General features: G+C 43.0%; 2 protein-coding genes across 9 annotated transcripts in view; one reads left to right on the forward strand and one right to left on the reverse strand.

Annotated features, from left to right (window-relative positions):
- Positions 1-2,834, reverse strand: part of ARID4B (AT-rich interaction domain 4B) — a 138,464-nt gene extending 135,630 nt beyond the window's left edge. For 7 of the 8 annotated variants that reach the window (XM_070782179.1, XM_019953929.2, XM_019953925.2 and 4 more), the window contains exons 1-2: positions 2,531-2,667; positions 1,664-1,718 (exon numbers count right to left, since the gene is read on the reverse strand). In XM_070782179.1, coding sequence (XP_070638280.1) covers positions 1,664-1,669 — 6 coding nt within the window. In that variant the 5' untranslated portion in view covers positions 1,670-1,718; positions 2,531-2,667. Of the gene's footprint in view, positions 1-1,663; positions 1,719-2,530; positions 2,668-2,697 lie in introns of those variants that run through there. The other variant, XM_070782177.1, reaches the window with a different exon arrangement.
- Positions 2,835-3,351: 517 nt separating this feature from the next.
- Positions 3,352-15,264, forward strand: GGPS1 (geranylgeranyl diphosphate synthase 1). The gene is made up of 4 exons (XM_019954146.2): positions 3,352-3,534; positions 7,672-7,764; positions 13,665-13,735; positions 14,195-15,264. The coding sequence occupies exons 2-4, from the start codon at positions 7,695-7,697 to the stop codon at positions 14,954-14,956; spliced, it is 903 nt and encodes a 300-aa protein (XP_019809705.1). The 5' UTR covers positions 3,352-3,534; positions 7,672-7,694; the 3' UTR covers positions 14,957-15,264.
- Positions 15,265-15,785: the final 521 nt, after the last annotated feature.

Below are 15,785 nucleotides of genomic sequence, written 5' to 3' on the forward strand. Positions count from 1 at the left end.
AATGAGTTGTTCTAAAATAACACCAAAAAATTGCATTTGCCTAATACTATGAAACTTTCAAGCTGAAGTTTCCAATGTACTTTCATTTTTTAAACGGGTTTAAAAAAAAAATGAAAGGAAGAGAGAAAAAGAAAATCTAAAAGACCTTCAACTTACTACATTTCCTTTAACCAAAAATTAACACAGTACCCTAGATGTGCCAGGCACTCCACTGGAAACTTTGACAGATTACAACATTTATTCCAAACTAACTCCTGTATTATTCACCCTATAAACTTAAATCATTCAACCCAACACTTTTCTATAGAAATTGCTGTCCAATGCCAAAGAAGATATAATTTTTTCTAAAAAATTTACTTGTCACTGTTTCACACAGGTCAGACAGAAGGTGACGGAGCTAGCATCTGTGATTAACAAAAGGGATTCATTTCTGAAACATCACTGATTGTTTTTTTTATTTACATGAAGGTGAAATAGTAATTCATCAGATTTAAACTGTTTCATGTAGGAGTTTATAGCACCTCAAACTCAAAAAGAAAACAACCTAAAAAAAAAAAAAAAAAAAAGGACTGAATTTAACTACTTTGTATAGCTGATAAATATTTAAGTAGTCACAGCTTTCACTTTCTACCATGAACAAGTACTACAAATTTTAATTTGGATGCAGTACTATAAAAGTGGTCCTGATTCTGAAGAGAATTAAAAATTTTTTAAAAATAATTCAAAGGACTGTCAAAAGTGGTTGGAATTTACATTTTAACATACTAACTGTTGCATACTCTTTTCAAGCTCTTCTGAATTTGTAATGGATGAAAAATACCTGCTAATCTCTAAGTTCCACTAGCTGAATCTAAACATTTCAGATATCTAAGGCTTTTCATCCTGAAGTGGCGTTAAAAAATATGGCAGCATTCAATCACATATTCTCTAAAGTGAAAAAACAACCTGTACTAAGTTTATGACTATAATGTCTTCAACCATTTACGCAAACCCTACTCTTTTAGACAATATCCTCCCCTCAGTTAATATGTTTACATTTAAAAGGAACCTGGCCATCGGTTTTATCACAATGCAATACAGCATCTGATAATTAATAGACCTAATTGATCAGCAGAGGAAAACACACCATATAATCCTAAATCCCCGGAAATACAAGGAACAACTAACTGCTATCTCTGAATTATGGAAAGATCATCAACATTCTCTTCAAAAAATCTTTCAATTAAGATTATAATTCCCTTAAGCAAGGAGGTCTTCTGTTAAAAATTCACAATACTGTTCACACAATAAATGAGATGTTCTTTCATCAGTGTAACCGATAGAACCACAATACAGTTCAGTTTCTAGAATCAGATTACTTGACCTGCTTTTAAAACACTTAAATTCACGCAGCTATTTCTCTCATTCCCCGCAAAAAGAGAGGTTCTATGAGGAAAAATCATCCTCAGCGAGATATCCGGTAATCAGCTCCAACTCCACAGCAAAGCCCACCGATATCCACACCAGCTGACCCTCGTCGTCTCCGGGGACGAGCTCGGGCGCCAAGCCACCACACACACCTTCCTCGGCAAAACTCGGAGGGGCCCCCTACCCGAACTCAATCAAAGCCCCCACTTCCTAGATTCTCTAGCCCCCGAGGCTCGACTTCTGGAGGTGATCTTACCTTCATGATGATCCTGGGGTCGCGATCTCCCCGAAAACACCAGATTCACCTGCACCTGGAGAAGAAACAAAAGACACCCCGTCAACATCACGGGCACCCCTCTGCACTGGCGGAGGCGGAGAGACTCCAACGAAGCCTGCACGCCGAAAAGGAGCTCAAGGAGGCGTCAGCCCCCAAACCACCACACGCCGATCCAGGGTCCCCTCTGGCCCCGCCATCCCCGCAAACCCGGCCACCTACACAGCTCGACAGCTTCCCGTCCCCATTGTCGGGACCCGACGGAGTTTCCCGTCTCCGACAATGACGCCATTTCTGTCAGAGAAGAAACTCACAACAAGCCTGGGAGCCGGCGCGGGGCCGGGCGCCCTCCTGCCCGAGGGCCTCCGCGCCGTTCCGGCAGCTCCCCCTCGAAAGGGCCGCGCACCCCAAGTCCAAGCGGGCGCAAGCCGGGCCTGGGGGAGCACAGCAGGGGCGACGGACGGGCCGGGCGGGCCGCGAGCTGCACCGACCCGCCGCAGAGCCTCAGCTCACGTCCCGCTCCGAGATGGACACCCGACAAGTGGGAGCGGGATCCGAGGGGACGGCGAGAGCGCCGAGGGGCCAGGAGGCGGCAGAGCTCCCCCACCGACCCGGGCCCCCCACCGCGGCCGAGGGACGCTAAAGCGCTGAGTGTGCGGCCGCTAGGCTGGGGGGCGACTCGGACTCGGCAACTGCGGGGAACGGGGGGAGCTCCATGGAGGCCGAGGCCCCGAATATCCGTGCCCGGGGAGACCACCAGAGCGACCTTCCCCGGGTCCTCGGCCGGGCCCAGTGACTCCCTTAAAGACCCCCTTACGAGACCGCGAAAGCCTCAGAAAATGTCCCTACCTTCCTCGGAGGCGAGCTCCGACCCTGGCACGTCCAGAGTCCCCTCCCCTGCTCCCCCCCCCAAACCAGCAGGGCCGGGGGAGAGATGGGGGAAGAAGGGCGGCGGGTCCAGCGGTTGCTGAGGCTGAAGCTCCGGCTCCTCCTCCTCCCGCGGCGGCGACTGGTACCTTTGTTTGGCGGCCGCTCGGGCTCCCTCGCTGGGGGGAGGGGGGACGACGAAAAATCTCTCCCGGACTGGAGGTCTGGGCCCCCAATCGCGCTGCCCTCCAGAGGACGGCGGCGACAGACCCTCTGCGACTCCCTCCGAGCAAAAGTACAGGCGGTGGCCGTGGCAGCGGCAAGCTTAAGCTGAAGAGTCTCCCTCCGCTCCAGCGCCCGAGCTCCTCACTCCGGACTCGACTGACGGGCAAACATCGCTTCCCCCCCACCCCAAGTCCCCCCCTTCCCTCCTTTCTCCCCTCCCCTAGACTTTTTTCCCCTCCCCTACCTCTTTCCCGGATGGCTTCTTAGACGACCTCGGATTGGTTAGGCTCCTTTAGAACCCGCCTATACCCTGTTCCTATTGGTCCCCGCGATACAAACAACGACGCCATTTTCCCACCAGTTCTATGGAAACAGAAAGTTACGCCTCAAAGCTCCCCGGGAAATGCAGTCCAGCCTTTCGGGCCAATGCGCGAAGCCTCCCTCCGGAGAACTGCAAGACCCGCAATGCCCCGCTCCTCCGTGAGACAGGCGGGGGGGTAGAAAGGGGGCGGAGCAACAAAGCAGAGGGGAGGTGGCAACGACGCCTGCGCAGTGTGACCGGGATGGCGCATTTTATTGCACCGAGTAATGCGGGGTCGTCGGCGGCCGAGGAGGGCGGCGAGTTCTGTGGTGAAATAGGGGGAGGTATTCATGTAGGCATCGGAGGGACTCTTACTCTGAACTATAAGTTGGGAAGCTGATACTGGGTACAGCTTACTCCCGGACCCGCGGCGTGAAAGTTGTGATATCATCCTCGAACCGTGAGTGGCTGTGGTGGCGGCTGGGGGGAACCCGGATGGGGAGGTGGGTGGGGGAGGCTGGGAGGCGGAGCTGAGAGGAAAGAAAGAAAGGAGGGTGAGGACCCGGATGCTGAACCGGATTGTGTATGAATTTTCCATCCTCTGGCTGGAGAAGGGGAGGAGCTGTAAGGGACCCAGCGGGGCGGAAGGGGCCCTCTGGGCTGAGAGGAAGCGGGCACCTCACCGACCCTGTGCTAGGGGAGTCGACGTCTGAAGCTCTTCTGCCAAGCCTGTGTTAAAAATCTGACTCGAAGTTATTTAAATTCCCTCCCTGTGTCTCTCCGGCAATTTTCTTCAGACCCATCCATCATCTCCCGGATTTTGGACGGATGCACTCTGCGCTCCGCAGCCGTCCTTATATTTGTATGTCGATTTGGCAATACTGAAACCAGATCCTTCCCTTTAAAGAAAAAAAACAAAACACTTTGCGTGATATTTTCACTTTTCCATGCCGGAGTGTGCCTTGAGTTTAGTCTCTAACGCGTTGGAAGGCACTTGCCGTTGATTCCGGCGTTCATTTCACATATTTGAGCGCCTACCATGTGAAAAAACTGGTATGACCCCTGCCTTCCTGAATCTGAGCGTAAGACGGACAGGATGGACTCACACCTCAGTGTGAAATTGCAACAGGTGTGATTGCTACTGGAGAGAATGTAATCGTGATAAGAGAATTGGAAATAGGGAGATGAGGGAAGGCTTTCCCGAGCAAGTAAAGATCGAGCTGAGAGCAGAAAGTTTAGCAGGAGTTTAACTTAAGGAAAGAACATTCCAGACAGAAACGGTATCATGTTGGAAAGCCTTATGCCAGCGGGGAGCTTTTTAAAATACGAAGAACTGAGGCTGGAGGGCTGGGGGTTTGACTGTGCGAACCTGACACGCTTTGTTAGGGAGTTTTGTTCTGTTTAAGAGCCATGGGATAATGTGTAAGGGTTCCCGATCAGAGGGGAGATAGGACCAGATTTGAATTTAGGAAAGGTCACAGGGTGAAGAGTAGAGGACTAGAAGAGAGGGGCAGGTACCAGGGAGTCCAGCCTGGGGGTTATTGTCTCCATGGAGAAGAGAGTTTGATTTTGTGTTAATTACTATTCATAATATATTGTTTGAACAAATTTAAGGCAGTTTCCCAGTTTTGAAAATGAGTAGTTTCAGACTGAACAGAGGCAATCTATGGTGGTTGTTCACTCTAGGCACGACATTGTAATGAACTATACATCAATAAAATACTGTAAAAATTAGTAGAGTTCATGTAACACAGTAATGCCTCTTTATATTCAGGTCTCCTATGTGACAGCTAAAATTTCTAGGTGTGGTAAATTGCAGTCTTTTGGGTAAAGAAAAAGGTCAGAGTAACTTATTTATAATTTATTAATTAATATATTTATAACTTAATTATTACAGCAACTGTAATAATTATTGTCACAGAGTTGTAATGTAGCAACAGTTAAACTACACAAGACAAGAAACAGACTGGTTTTCAGTACCTAGAAAAATTGAGGCTTCTATGTTTCCCCACTGTTGAGAATACTTTCATATAAACGTTTTTTGGGAAAGGAACATTAATGACCTATTTGTTAGGTGAGTATTCTTAAACTTTCTTGAATGATCAAAGGAAAGGATGATTTTTTAAAAAATTCATAACTGATTTTTCAGTTGGAAAAAACATCAAACAAAACCCACAGAATTGAAACAGATTAGCTCTGATATCTATCCAGGAGTGTATAGTTGCTACTAGTCTGCTGCTGCTGCTGCTGCTGCTGCTGCTGCTGCTGCTAAGCCACTTCAGTCGTGTTCAACTCTCTGTGATCCCGCAGATGGCAGCCACCAGGCTCCCCGGTCCCTGGGATTCTCCAGGCAAGAACACTGGAGTGGGTTGCCATTTCCTTCTCCAATGCATGAAAGTTAAAAGTGAAAGTGAAGTTGCTCAGTGGTGTCCGACTCTTAGGGACCCCATGGACTGCAGCCTACCAGGCTCCTTTATCCATGGGATTTTCCAGGCAAAGTACTGGAGTGGGGTGCCATTGCCTTCTCCGTGCTACTAGTCTAGACAGAGACAAAACAGAATTATTCAGAGTTGTTCTTACAAGTTTTTATTTTTCTTTTGGCCACACCGCATGGCATGAGGGATTTTAGTTCCCCAACCAGAAATCCAAACTCTACCCCCTGCGTTGGAAGTATGGTTTCTTAACCACTGGACCACTAGGGAAGTGCATATTGATTTTTAAATTCTGTGTTCTGGAGGCTGTGAAAAAGATAAACAGAATATTTGTTCTCAACCTAGTTGAGAAGAGATGGCTACTAATTGGTTTAAATAAAATAGTATATATATGGTACATTTTAAAAATTCTTTTAATTCTGTTAAGTAATCTTTTCCCTAAGTGATTATTCTTCCTGCATATCATCTTCTTTTTTAATCTCTTAAGAATAAGGTAATTTTTGTTAGACTTTAAACAGTATAGGTGTTATTAGGTTACTTCCAGGTGACACAGGGGTAAAGAATCAGCCTGCCAATGCAGGAGACAGGGTCAGTCCCTGGGTAGGCAAGATCCCCTGGAGAAAGAAATGGCAAACCACTCCAGTATTCCTGCCTGGAAAATTCTGTGGACAAAGGAGCCTGGCGGGCTACCGTCTGTGGGGTCACAAAGAATCGGACATGACTGAGCACACATCAGGTTACCAAACTGGTATTTAGATTATTTCAAAGTATTTTCTGAACTTTTTTTACCTTGGGACATACTTAATTGTTGTTCAAGGCATATGTAGCAGTTTTCTGTATGGAAATTTTCTCTTTGGATTCATATCGCTAAAAGGATTTCCTTTGGGAAGTGCAGATTTTTATGATCCTTTCACCTAGATATTCAAGAGTAGACTATAGAAAACACACCTTTCAATCCTTTAGCATGATCCTTGGGACCAAATCATTGTCTCAAAAAACGAAAGTAGACAGAGGTGAGAAACCTTCTAAAATGTCCAGATTAGGAATGAAGACTTCCCCGCAACCACCCCCCCAAACAAAAGAAACAGAAAAAAACAAAAACAGAAATGAAAATTCCTTAATAAGAGGACAAAAGTAGCAATAGATATTTACAAAGAGATAGTGGAAATTCAACAGTAAAGGAGGATTCTAGTAAAATTGTGAGTGCAATTTTAGGAAATATTGAAGTAAATGTAAAATTCAAAATAATAAGTCACCTCAGGGGAATATTTTCAATAATATAATTGCACTGAAGGGACTTCCCTGGTGGTACGTGGATAAGAATCTGCCCACCAGTGCAGGGTACACTGGTTCGACCCCTGGTCCAAGAAGATCACACATGCCAAAGGGCAACTAAAACCATGTGCCACAACTAAACCCACGTGCCCTGGAGCCTGTGCTCCACAAGAGAAGCCACCACAGTGCGAAGCCCATGTACCACAAGGAAGAGTATGCCCCACTTGCCACAACTAGAGAAAGTCCACGCGCAACAATGAAGACCCAAAGCAGCCAAAAATTAGTAAATTAACTAATTTTTAAAAAACTTCTTTTATAATTGCACTCGTTAGTGTGTGTCTTAATCAGAGTGTCTGAAATGGATTGTGAAGAAAATGCATCAAAGAATTTTCTCCTTGTATTCTCCTTACGTTTTAAATATACATTTGACCCTTGAAGAATGTGAGTTTGAACTGCTCAGGTTCCACCTATATTCATATTTTTTTTTATAATATATACTACAGTATTACATGATTTGTGGTTAGACTTAAATCTGTGCCTGCAGAACCAGGGATACTGAGGTTCAACTCTGAACTATTGATAGTACTCAAGATTTTCAACTGCAGAGGGGAGGGTGTTGGTGCCCCGAACCCCAGTGTTGTTTAACGGTCACATGTATAAAACATACTCATTTTAATGCTCTTAGGAAAAAAAGTATGTTTTCTAATTTATATGATCAATCAAATACAGAAGTATCTAATTCTGTGGATTTGTTTTTAAGATTTCATAGGTGTAGAATTTGCACTTAAAACCAAACTGAAAGTTTACTTTTACTAAAACATCTTGAAATACAAACTCCTTTCCACTTTGATACTCAATTGCATCATCTTTATGTTTCTCCTTTTTTACAGATCAGCTTTGAAATTTAAAAACAATGGAGAAGACTCAAGAAACCGTCCAAAGAATTCTTCTAGAACCTTACAAGTACTTACTTCAGTTACCAGGTAATAGTTTAGTCATAATACATATAGGGTCATTTATATAGAGAAGTAGTCATTTAAAAATTAGCGTACAGAATAGGTTAGAATTGCCAGCTCTTGAGACTTTCTATAAGGAGATACATATAGTGAAAGTGAAGTCACTCAGTCGTGCCTGACTCTTTGTGACCCCATGGATAGTAGCCTGCACCAAGCTCCTCCGTCCATGGGATTTTCAAGGCAAGAGTACTGGAGTGGGTTGCTATTTCCTTCTCTAGGGAATCTTCAGATACATATAAGGAAAATAATTATAAACTTTTACAATCTTTTTTTCTTAAAAGGGACGTTTTTAAGGCACCTCTTTAAAAATACCCAATTTTATAACATAAATAAAAATAAAAATACTTAAAACATTTGAGTATCTCATTAGAAATTTTATCCTTTATGGATGCGACACATTTTTATTCCCTACTGTTTGGATATTAGGGGGTTTTATGCCAATTTGTATGACAGCAAAAAGCTGCTGCTGCTAAGTCGCTTCAGTCATGTTTGACTCTGTGCGACCCCATAGACGGCAGCCCATCAGGCTCCCCCATCCCTGGGATTCTCCAGGCAAGAACACTGGAGTGGGTTGCCATTTCCTTCTCCAGTGCATGAAAGTGAAAAGTGAAAGTGAAGTCCCTCAGTCGTGTCCAACTCTTAGCAACCCCATGGACTGCAGCCTACCAGGCTCCTCCATCCATGGGATTTTCCAGGCAAGAACACTGGAGTGGGGTGCCATTGCCTTCTCCACAACAAAAAGCTACACTTAACTTTTTATTTGTTTGGCTGTGGTGGGTCCTTGTTGCAGCATGTCGGCTTTCTCTAGTTGCAGCGAGCAGGGGCTACTCTTCAGCGAGGTGCAGGCCTCTCACTGCAGTGGCTGCTCGTTGCGGAGCATGGACTCTAGATGCACAAACTCAGTAGTTGTGGCCCATGAGTTTAGTTGCTCCACTGCATGTGGAATCTTTCCCGACCAAGGATTGAACCAGTATTCCCTGCATTGCAAGAAGGATCCTTGGCCACAGACCACCAGGGAAACCCCAGACAGCATTTTTTAACACTACTACTTCCTGTAAGAGACGAATAGCAATACATTCAAAGCACATTACTTGGAAGCATAATCTAAATTATTCCTCTACAAAGATGAGTCACTTGGACATGGCTTTATCATATGTATGTGCTTGTTTTATTTTGCTAATTTTTTTTCCTTAGCTTTTCTGAGATGTGATAGTAGCAAGTAAAAAGTCATGCATTTGATAAATGTGGCTTCTCATAATAAAAATTCAAACCAGTTACTCAGGTGAAAAGTTGGGAATCCCCTGGCAATCCAGTCATTAGGACTCTGCACTTTGACTGCCAAGGACCTGGATTTAATCCCTGACATCCCACAAGCTGTGCAGTGTGGCCCCAAAAGAAAATAAAGTGATAAGTTGACAACCATAGGAAGACCTATTTAGCTCATAGTGTGTCTCAGCTATAGTGTAGTGATGATCTCAACTCAGTCACAATTAAAACTTTTTATTTCGGTTCCAAAGTGCACATGTGGGCTTCCCTGGTGGCTCTGTGGTAGAGAATCCACTCACCAGTGCAGGAGATGTGGGTTCGATCCCTGATCGGGGAAGAAAACTGAGTGCCGCAGAGCAACTAAGCCCACATACCGGAACTATTGAGCCTGTGCTCCAGAGCACAGTAACTGCAGCTCCGGAAGCCCTCATGCCCTAGAGCCCATGCTCAGCAACAGGAGGGGTCAACACAATGAGAGGCCTGCACACCACAACTGGAGAGTAGCCCCCGCACACCACAACTGGAGAGTAGCCCCCACTCACCACAACTGGAGGAAAGCTCACACAGCAACAAAGACCCAGCACAGCCAAAAGGAAATAAACACTTTAAAATGAACAAAGTGCACACTTTTCTTGATGAGCATACCTCAGTGGAAATTAGGGCATTTCTATTCTTTATGAGCCAGGGGAGGGTAAGTGTGGTTGTCCAAAGCCAGAAGAGTGGTAGCTCTACCTCCACCTTGGAAACCATCATGCTTTCTACTCTAGCAGACCATAATCTGAGAAGGCAATGGCACCCAACTCCAGTCCTCTTGCCTGGAAAATCCCATGGCGGAGGAGCCTGGTAGGCTGCAGTCCACGGGGTCGCTAAGGGTCAGACACGACTGAGAAACTTCACTGTCACTTTTCACTTTCATGCATCGGAGAAGGAAATGGCAACCCACTCCAGTGTTCTTGCCTGGAGAATCCCAGGGACGGGGGAGCCTGGTGGCTGCCGTCTATGGGATCACACAGAGTCGGACACAACTGAAGTGACTTAGCAGCAGTAGCAGCTAAGTCAACATAGCAGACTATAATGGAGACACACTTACTAATGTCAATGCTTCAAAAGCATGGAGGAGAAACAAGTGGAGAATACAAGGGAACATTGCCAACTGTTACAGAAAAAGCCAAGGGACGGCTTTTGGGTGACATTTATTCAGCTGCCAGTAGCTTCACTTATTTTAGGATCTCGAATTGAGACAGGTCACACTGTTTCTCCTGAACTCTCCCCGCCTGTTGCTGGGCTTACTTTGTTACGAGCTGGCAAACACTGGTTGGAACTGGGCTACTGTAAAATGTGCCAGTTATCAGTTATAAGAGTCTTAACTAGCATCTCCCAGTGTCTCCCATTCCACTACTATACAAAGCAAGAACTGCCTGTATTTACATTTTACTAATAATGCTTACGTACCTAGTGAACTACTCCAGTAGCTTTGTTGTAATTCTCATTATTCGGAAGTAATGCTTTAGGCCTTTGGATAACATATTTAAGACTCGTTAGGTATCCCGTCTTTTTTTTTTAATCAACTATACTCTTGCATTCATGGTAGACTATAATCTCAAAAGATTTTCCTAAAGAAGCAGGAAACTGTTATGCATTTTTTTCACAGAGAGCTTCAGAGTTACTAAAGTGTCTTAAAGGTGGGTGAGACCACTTACTGTAAAGTTACTCTTACAATAAAAGGTTATAATAATAATTTTTGACATTAGGGTGTTCTGAAATTCAGTTCAGTTCAGTCACTCAGTCGTCTCCGACTCTTTGCGACCCCATGAATCACAGCATGCCAGGCCTCCCTGTCCATCACCAACTCCCGGAGTTCACTCAGACTCGTGTCCATCGAGTCAGTGATGCCATCCAGCCATCTCATCCTCTGTCGTCCCCTTCTCCTCCTGCCCCCAATCCCTCCCAGCATCAGAGTCTTTTCCAATGAGTCAACTCTTCGCATGAGGGGGCCAAAGTACTGGAGTTTCAGCTTTAGCATCATTCCTTCCAAAGAAATCCCAGGACTGATCTCCTTCAGAATGGACTGATTGGATCTCCTTGCAGTCCAAGGGACTCTCAAGAGTCTTCTCCAACACCACAATTCAAAAGCATCAATTCTTCGGCGCTCAGCCTTCTTCACAGTCCAACTCTCACATCCATACGTGACCACAGGAAAAACCATAGCCTTGACTAGATGAACCTTTGTTGGCAAAGTAATGTCTCTGCTTTTGAATATGCTATCTAGGTTGGTCATAACTTTTCTTCCAAGGGTTAAGCGTCTTTTAATTTCATGGCTGCAGTCACAATCTGCAGTGATTTTGGAGCCCAGAAAAATAAAGTCTGACACTGTTTCCACTGTTTCCCCATCTATTTGCCATGAAGTGATGGGACCAGATGCCATGATCTTCGTTTTCTGAATGTTGAGCTTTAAGCCAACTTTTTCACTCTCTTTCACCTTCATCAAGAGGCTTTTTAGTTCCTCTTCACTTTCTGCCATAAGGATGGTGTCGTCTGCATATCTGAGGTTATTATATCTCCCAGCAATCTTGATTCCAGCTTGTGCTTCTTCCAGCCCAGCATTTCTCATGATGTACTCTGCATATAAATTAAATAAGCAGGCTGACAATATACAGCCTTGACGTACTCCTTTTCCTATTTGGAACTAGTGAAGTATTAATAGAATGACTTGTATTTATGTTTGTTTATTTACCTATGCAGAAGGGTAGGTCCCCAGGCCTTTGCGGTTGAAAGCCGAGGAAGAAGTAAGCGTGCAGAAAGGGAGTCAGTAATCTTAAGGTCTTAAAGAGGAAACAGTTATTATTGTAATATTAAAACCTGAAAACAAAACCTGAGTATGTGTAAATTAAGCCATTCATTTGACTATTTTCCAAATACATTCTGAAATGAAAGCGGAAATGTGACTGTACATTGCTTCTGTGTTCTTCATCTTCTAATGAAAATGAAGCTTGGTTTTTTAAAGTGATGAAGTTACTTTGCACAATTGTGCATTCTCATTGTAGCCCAGATTGACCTTTGTCAAACTGGAAAATACATCAGATGTTAAGGGTATAATTGCTACTCAGACCTTGTTCACCTTAAGGGTTAATAGAGGACACTACTTCCAGAACCCTAAGAGAGCCTTCCCTTTTAGACTTTTCACAGAAAGTGAAACTTTTTCCATTTGGGTATGTGATGAGGGTGTATGTATTCACTTGTTTGGATGATTGGTGCAGAGAAAAACAGATAGGACTCAGAAAATACTGTTTTTGTTTACTGAAACTTTTTATGTAACTATTTCTCTGAAGCCTAATCTGCAATTAGTATGTTGCTATGCATTCACTTTAGCAGGAATCTCATAGAACATTTTTATTAAATGAACTGATTGTGGTTTTTAGCTACCATTTCTTTATATCTGGGCTAAAACAGCTTCTAGAGGTGACTATTAACCAAATATCTCTCTTGAGTTTTCTGTATAAGAAAAAGATAATATCGAAAAACTAATAGCCCCAGTCAAAATAAATTAACTTTTGACTAAATTCAGGATGTTAAAAAGAAATACTTCATGGGATGGTAATCTTACTTTTTGCTTGAAAAGAAACAAAGCTGTCCAGTCTCTAAAATCTTAAAGGTAAATAATTTTAAGAGGTCATTTTATAAGGTAATTCAGTAGCAAAGTACCTTTACTTAGAAATACCTATAGTTATGTATGGGATGGATAAACAACAAGGTCCTGCTATATAGCTCAGGGAACTATATTCAGTATCCTATGATAAATCATAATGTAAAAGAATATTAAAAAAGAGAATGTATATATATGTATAACTGAATCACTTTACACTATAGTAGAAAGGTAACACATTATAAATCCACTATATTTCAATTAAATAAAATAAATACCTGTAGTCTCTGAAATAGGCTGTCACTAACTAGACTGTCTCCCTTTTCATAAAAGGAATGATCATAATTCCTTAAAAGCCATTCCATTCCAAAATTGTTGATATAAGTTAAGATGAAAGGAGTGGGTGCACTGATGGACCACTGCTGCTGCTGCTAAGTCGATTCAGTCATGTCTGACTCTGTGTGACCCCATAGACGGCAGCCCACCAGGCTCCCCCATCCCTGGGATTCTCCAGGCAAGAACACTGGAGTGGGTTGCCATTTCCTTCTCCAGTGCATGAAAGTGAAAAGTAAAAGTGAAGTTGCTCAGTCATGTCCGACTCTTAGCAACCCCATGGACTGCAGCCCACCAGGCTCCTCCGTCCATGGGATTTTCCAGGCAAGAGTACTGGAATGGGTTGCCATTGCCTTCTCCAGATGGGCCACTGGAGTACTATAAATCTGTTTCACCTGCCTAAATTTTAAAAGGTTATGTGTCTTTAGGATACGAGTTTTGGCAGTAGGGACCCAGCAGTAGGAGATAAGCTCTATAGTAGGTAATGAATTGGTGGGGCTGGATTTATCAGGTCTTATTAGTTTTAGAAGAAGTTTCTTTTTTTTTTTTTATTTTATTTTATTCTGAATGTGTTCCTTATAATTAAAATATTAATTTATTGCCAAATTGTATTCTTTAAATGCAGGTAAACAAGTGAGAACCAAACTTTCACAGGCGTTTAATCATTGGCTAAAAGTTCCAGAAGACAAGTTACAGGTATTTAGGCAATTATAACTTCATTTTTTTTTTTTTAGTATGTATGTATTTGTTTATGGCTGCGTCAGGCCTTAGTTGTGGCACACAGCATCTTTGTTGCAGTATGTGGTCTCTCTGTTGTGGCACGGTCTTAGTTGCCCCGCATCCTGTGGGATCCTAGTTCCTGACTAGGGACTGAACACACATATCCTGAATTGAAATATTCTTAACCACTGGACCACCAGGGAAGTTCTCTAACTTAATTCTTAAGCCCAAGACATTAATAGATACTGTGTAAAAATATTCCTAGCTCTTAACTCAGTTTAGTGATCATATGCTATTTCTATTGAGGTCTCTAGATAATAATTAATTATAAAAACGAAGACACCTGACACTGATAATCTGTTATATAATAAGTATTGGTAAGCTCTTTTGAATAATTCAAATAAAATGAAATTTTTCAATTGTATTTTTTACTAGATTATCATTGAAGTGACAGAAATGTTGCATAATGCCAGTTTACTCATCGATGATATTGAAGACAACTCAAAACTCCGACGTGGCTTTCCAGTGGCACACAGTATCTATGGAATTCCATCTGTCATCAATTCTGCTAATTATGTATATTTTCTTGGCCTAGAGAAAGTCTTAACCCTCAATCACCCGGATGCAGTAAAGCTCTTTACCCGCCAGCTTTTAGAACTCCATCAGGGACAAGGCCTAGATATCTACTGGAGGGATAATTACACTTGTCCCACCGAAGAAGAATATAAAGCAATGGTGCTGCAAAAGACAGGTGGACTATTTGGATTAGCAGTAGGTCTCATGCAGTTGTTCTCTGATTACAAAGAAGATTTAAAACCACTACTTGATACACTTGGGCTCTTTTTCCAAATTAGGGATGATTACGCTAATCTACACTCCAAAGAATACAGTGAAAACAAAAGCTTTTGTGAAGATCTAACAGAGGGAAAGTTCTCATTCCCTACTATTCATGCTATCTGGTCAAGGCCAGAAAGCACCCAGGTGCAGAATATCTTACGCCAGAGAACCGAAAACATAGATATTAAAAAATACTGTGTACATTACCTTGAGAATGTAGGTTCCTTTGAATATACTCGGAATACTCTTAAAGAGCTTGAATCTAAAGCCTATAAACAAATTGATGCTCGTGGTGGAAACCCTGAGCTAGTAGCTCTAATAAAACACTTAAGTAAAATGTTCAAAGAAGAGAATGAATAATGTTAAGCCATTCTCGACTAGGCCTGATACTTGGTTGACTTTTTTTTGTCTTTTGGCCTATTACCTTAAAAATTGGACCAAGCTGTTAGTCTCCAAAAATTGAGTGATAATGATGATGTGAGTTGTTTCCATTTAGAATCCCTGTGTACAGATAATCATCATAGTACAAAGTTGTAGGAATCAAAAGGAGCCACATTTAAATAAGTCTAATTTGAATGTCAGAATGTGCTATGTTGGGACCTTGTGGCCAACTCTGCCTCACATGTTCTGTGGATTCTGTCAATAAAGAAGACTTCAGCTTCCAGGAACTTTTATCCACATACTTCCTAACTGTACTACATGGGCAGTTCACAATTCATCTACCCCATTTCTGAGCCATCAACTTGGGACCAGTTTCTATAGCTCACTGGCCCAAAGATCACAGGAACTCTTCTTTCTTCCTAAATGTTGTTGCTTAGAATAATTCATTCTCCTCCCTGGAAATTCCCTTACTTCCATGAAGAAGCTGACCATGAAAGTAAGCATTCTGGCACTTTGTTTCAACTCGTTTTTTCCTTCCTCCCCATCCAGCAAATTCCGCTGTTTTAACCAAGGAGTCTTCACTGAATGAAGTTTACACACTAGCCCAGATAACTTTTTCCTCCTGTGTAACTTGCTACCCACACACATGCTCAGTGCTCTGTTGTGTCTTAACTCTTTGCAACTCTGTGGGTTGTAGCCTGCCAGACTTCTCTGCCCATGGAATTTTCCAGGCAAGAATACTGGAGTGGCTTGCCATTTCCTGATCAAGGGATCTCCCTGACCCAGGGATCAAACCTGAGTCTCCTGC

The sequence above is a fragment of the Bos indicus genome, chromosome 28 (assembly GCF_029378745.1).
Source record: "Bos indicus isolate NIAB-ARS_2022 breed Sahiwal x Tharparkar chromosome 28, NIAB-ARS_B.indTharparkar_mat_pri_1.0, whole genome shotgun sequence".
Lineage (NCBI taxonomy): Eukaryota > Metazoa > Chordata > Mammalia > Artiodactyla > Bovidae > Bos > Bos indicus.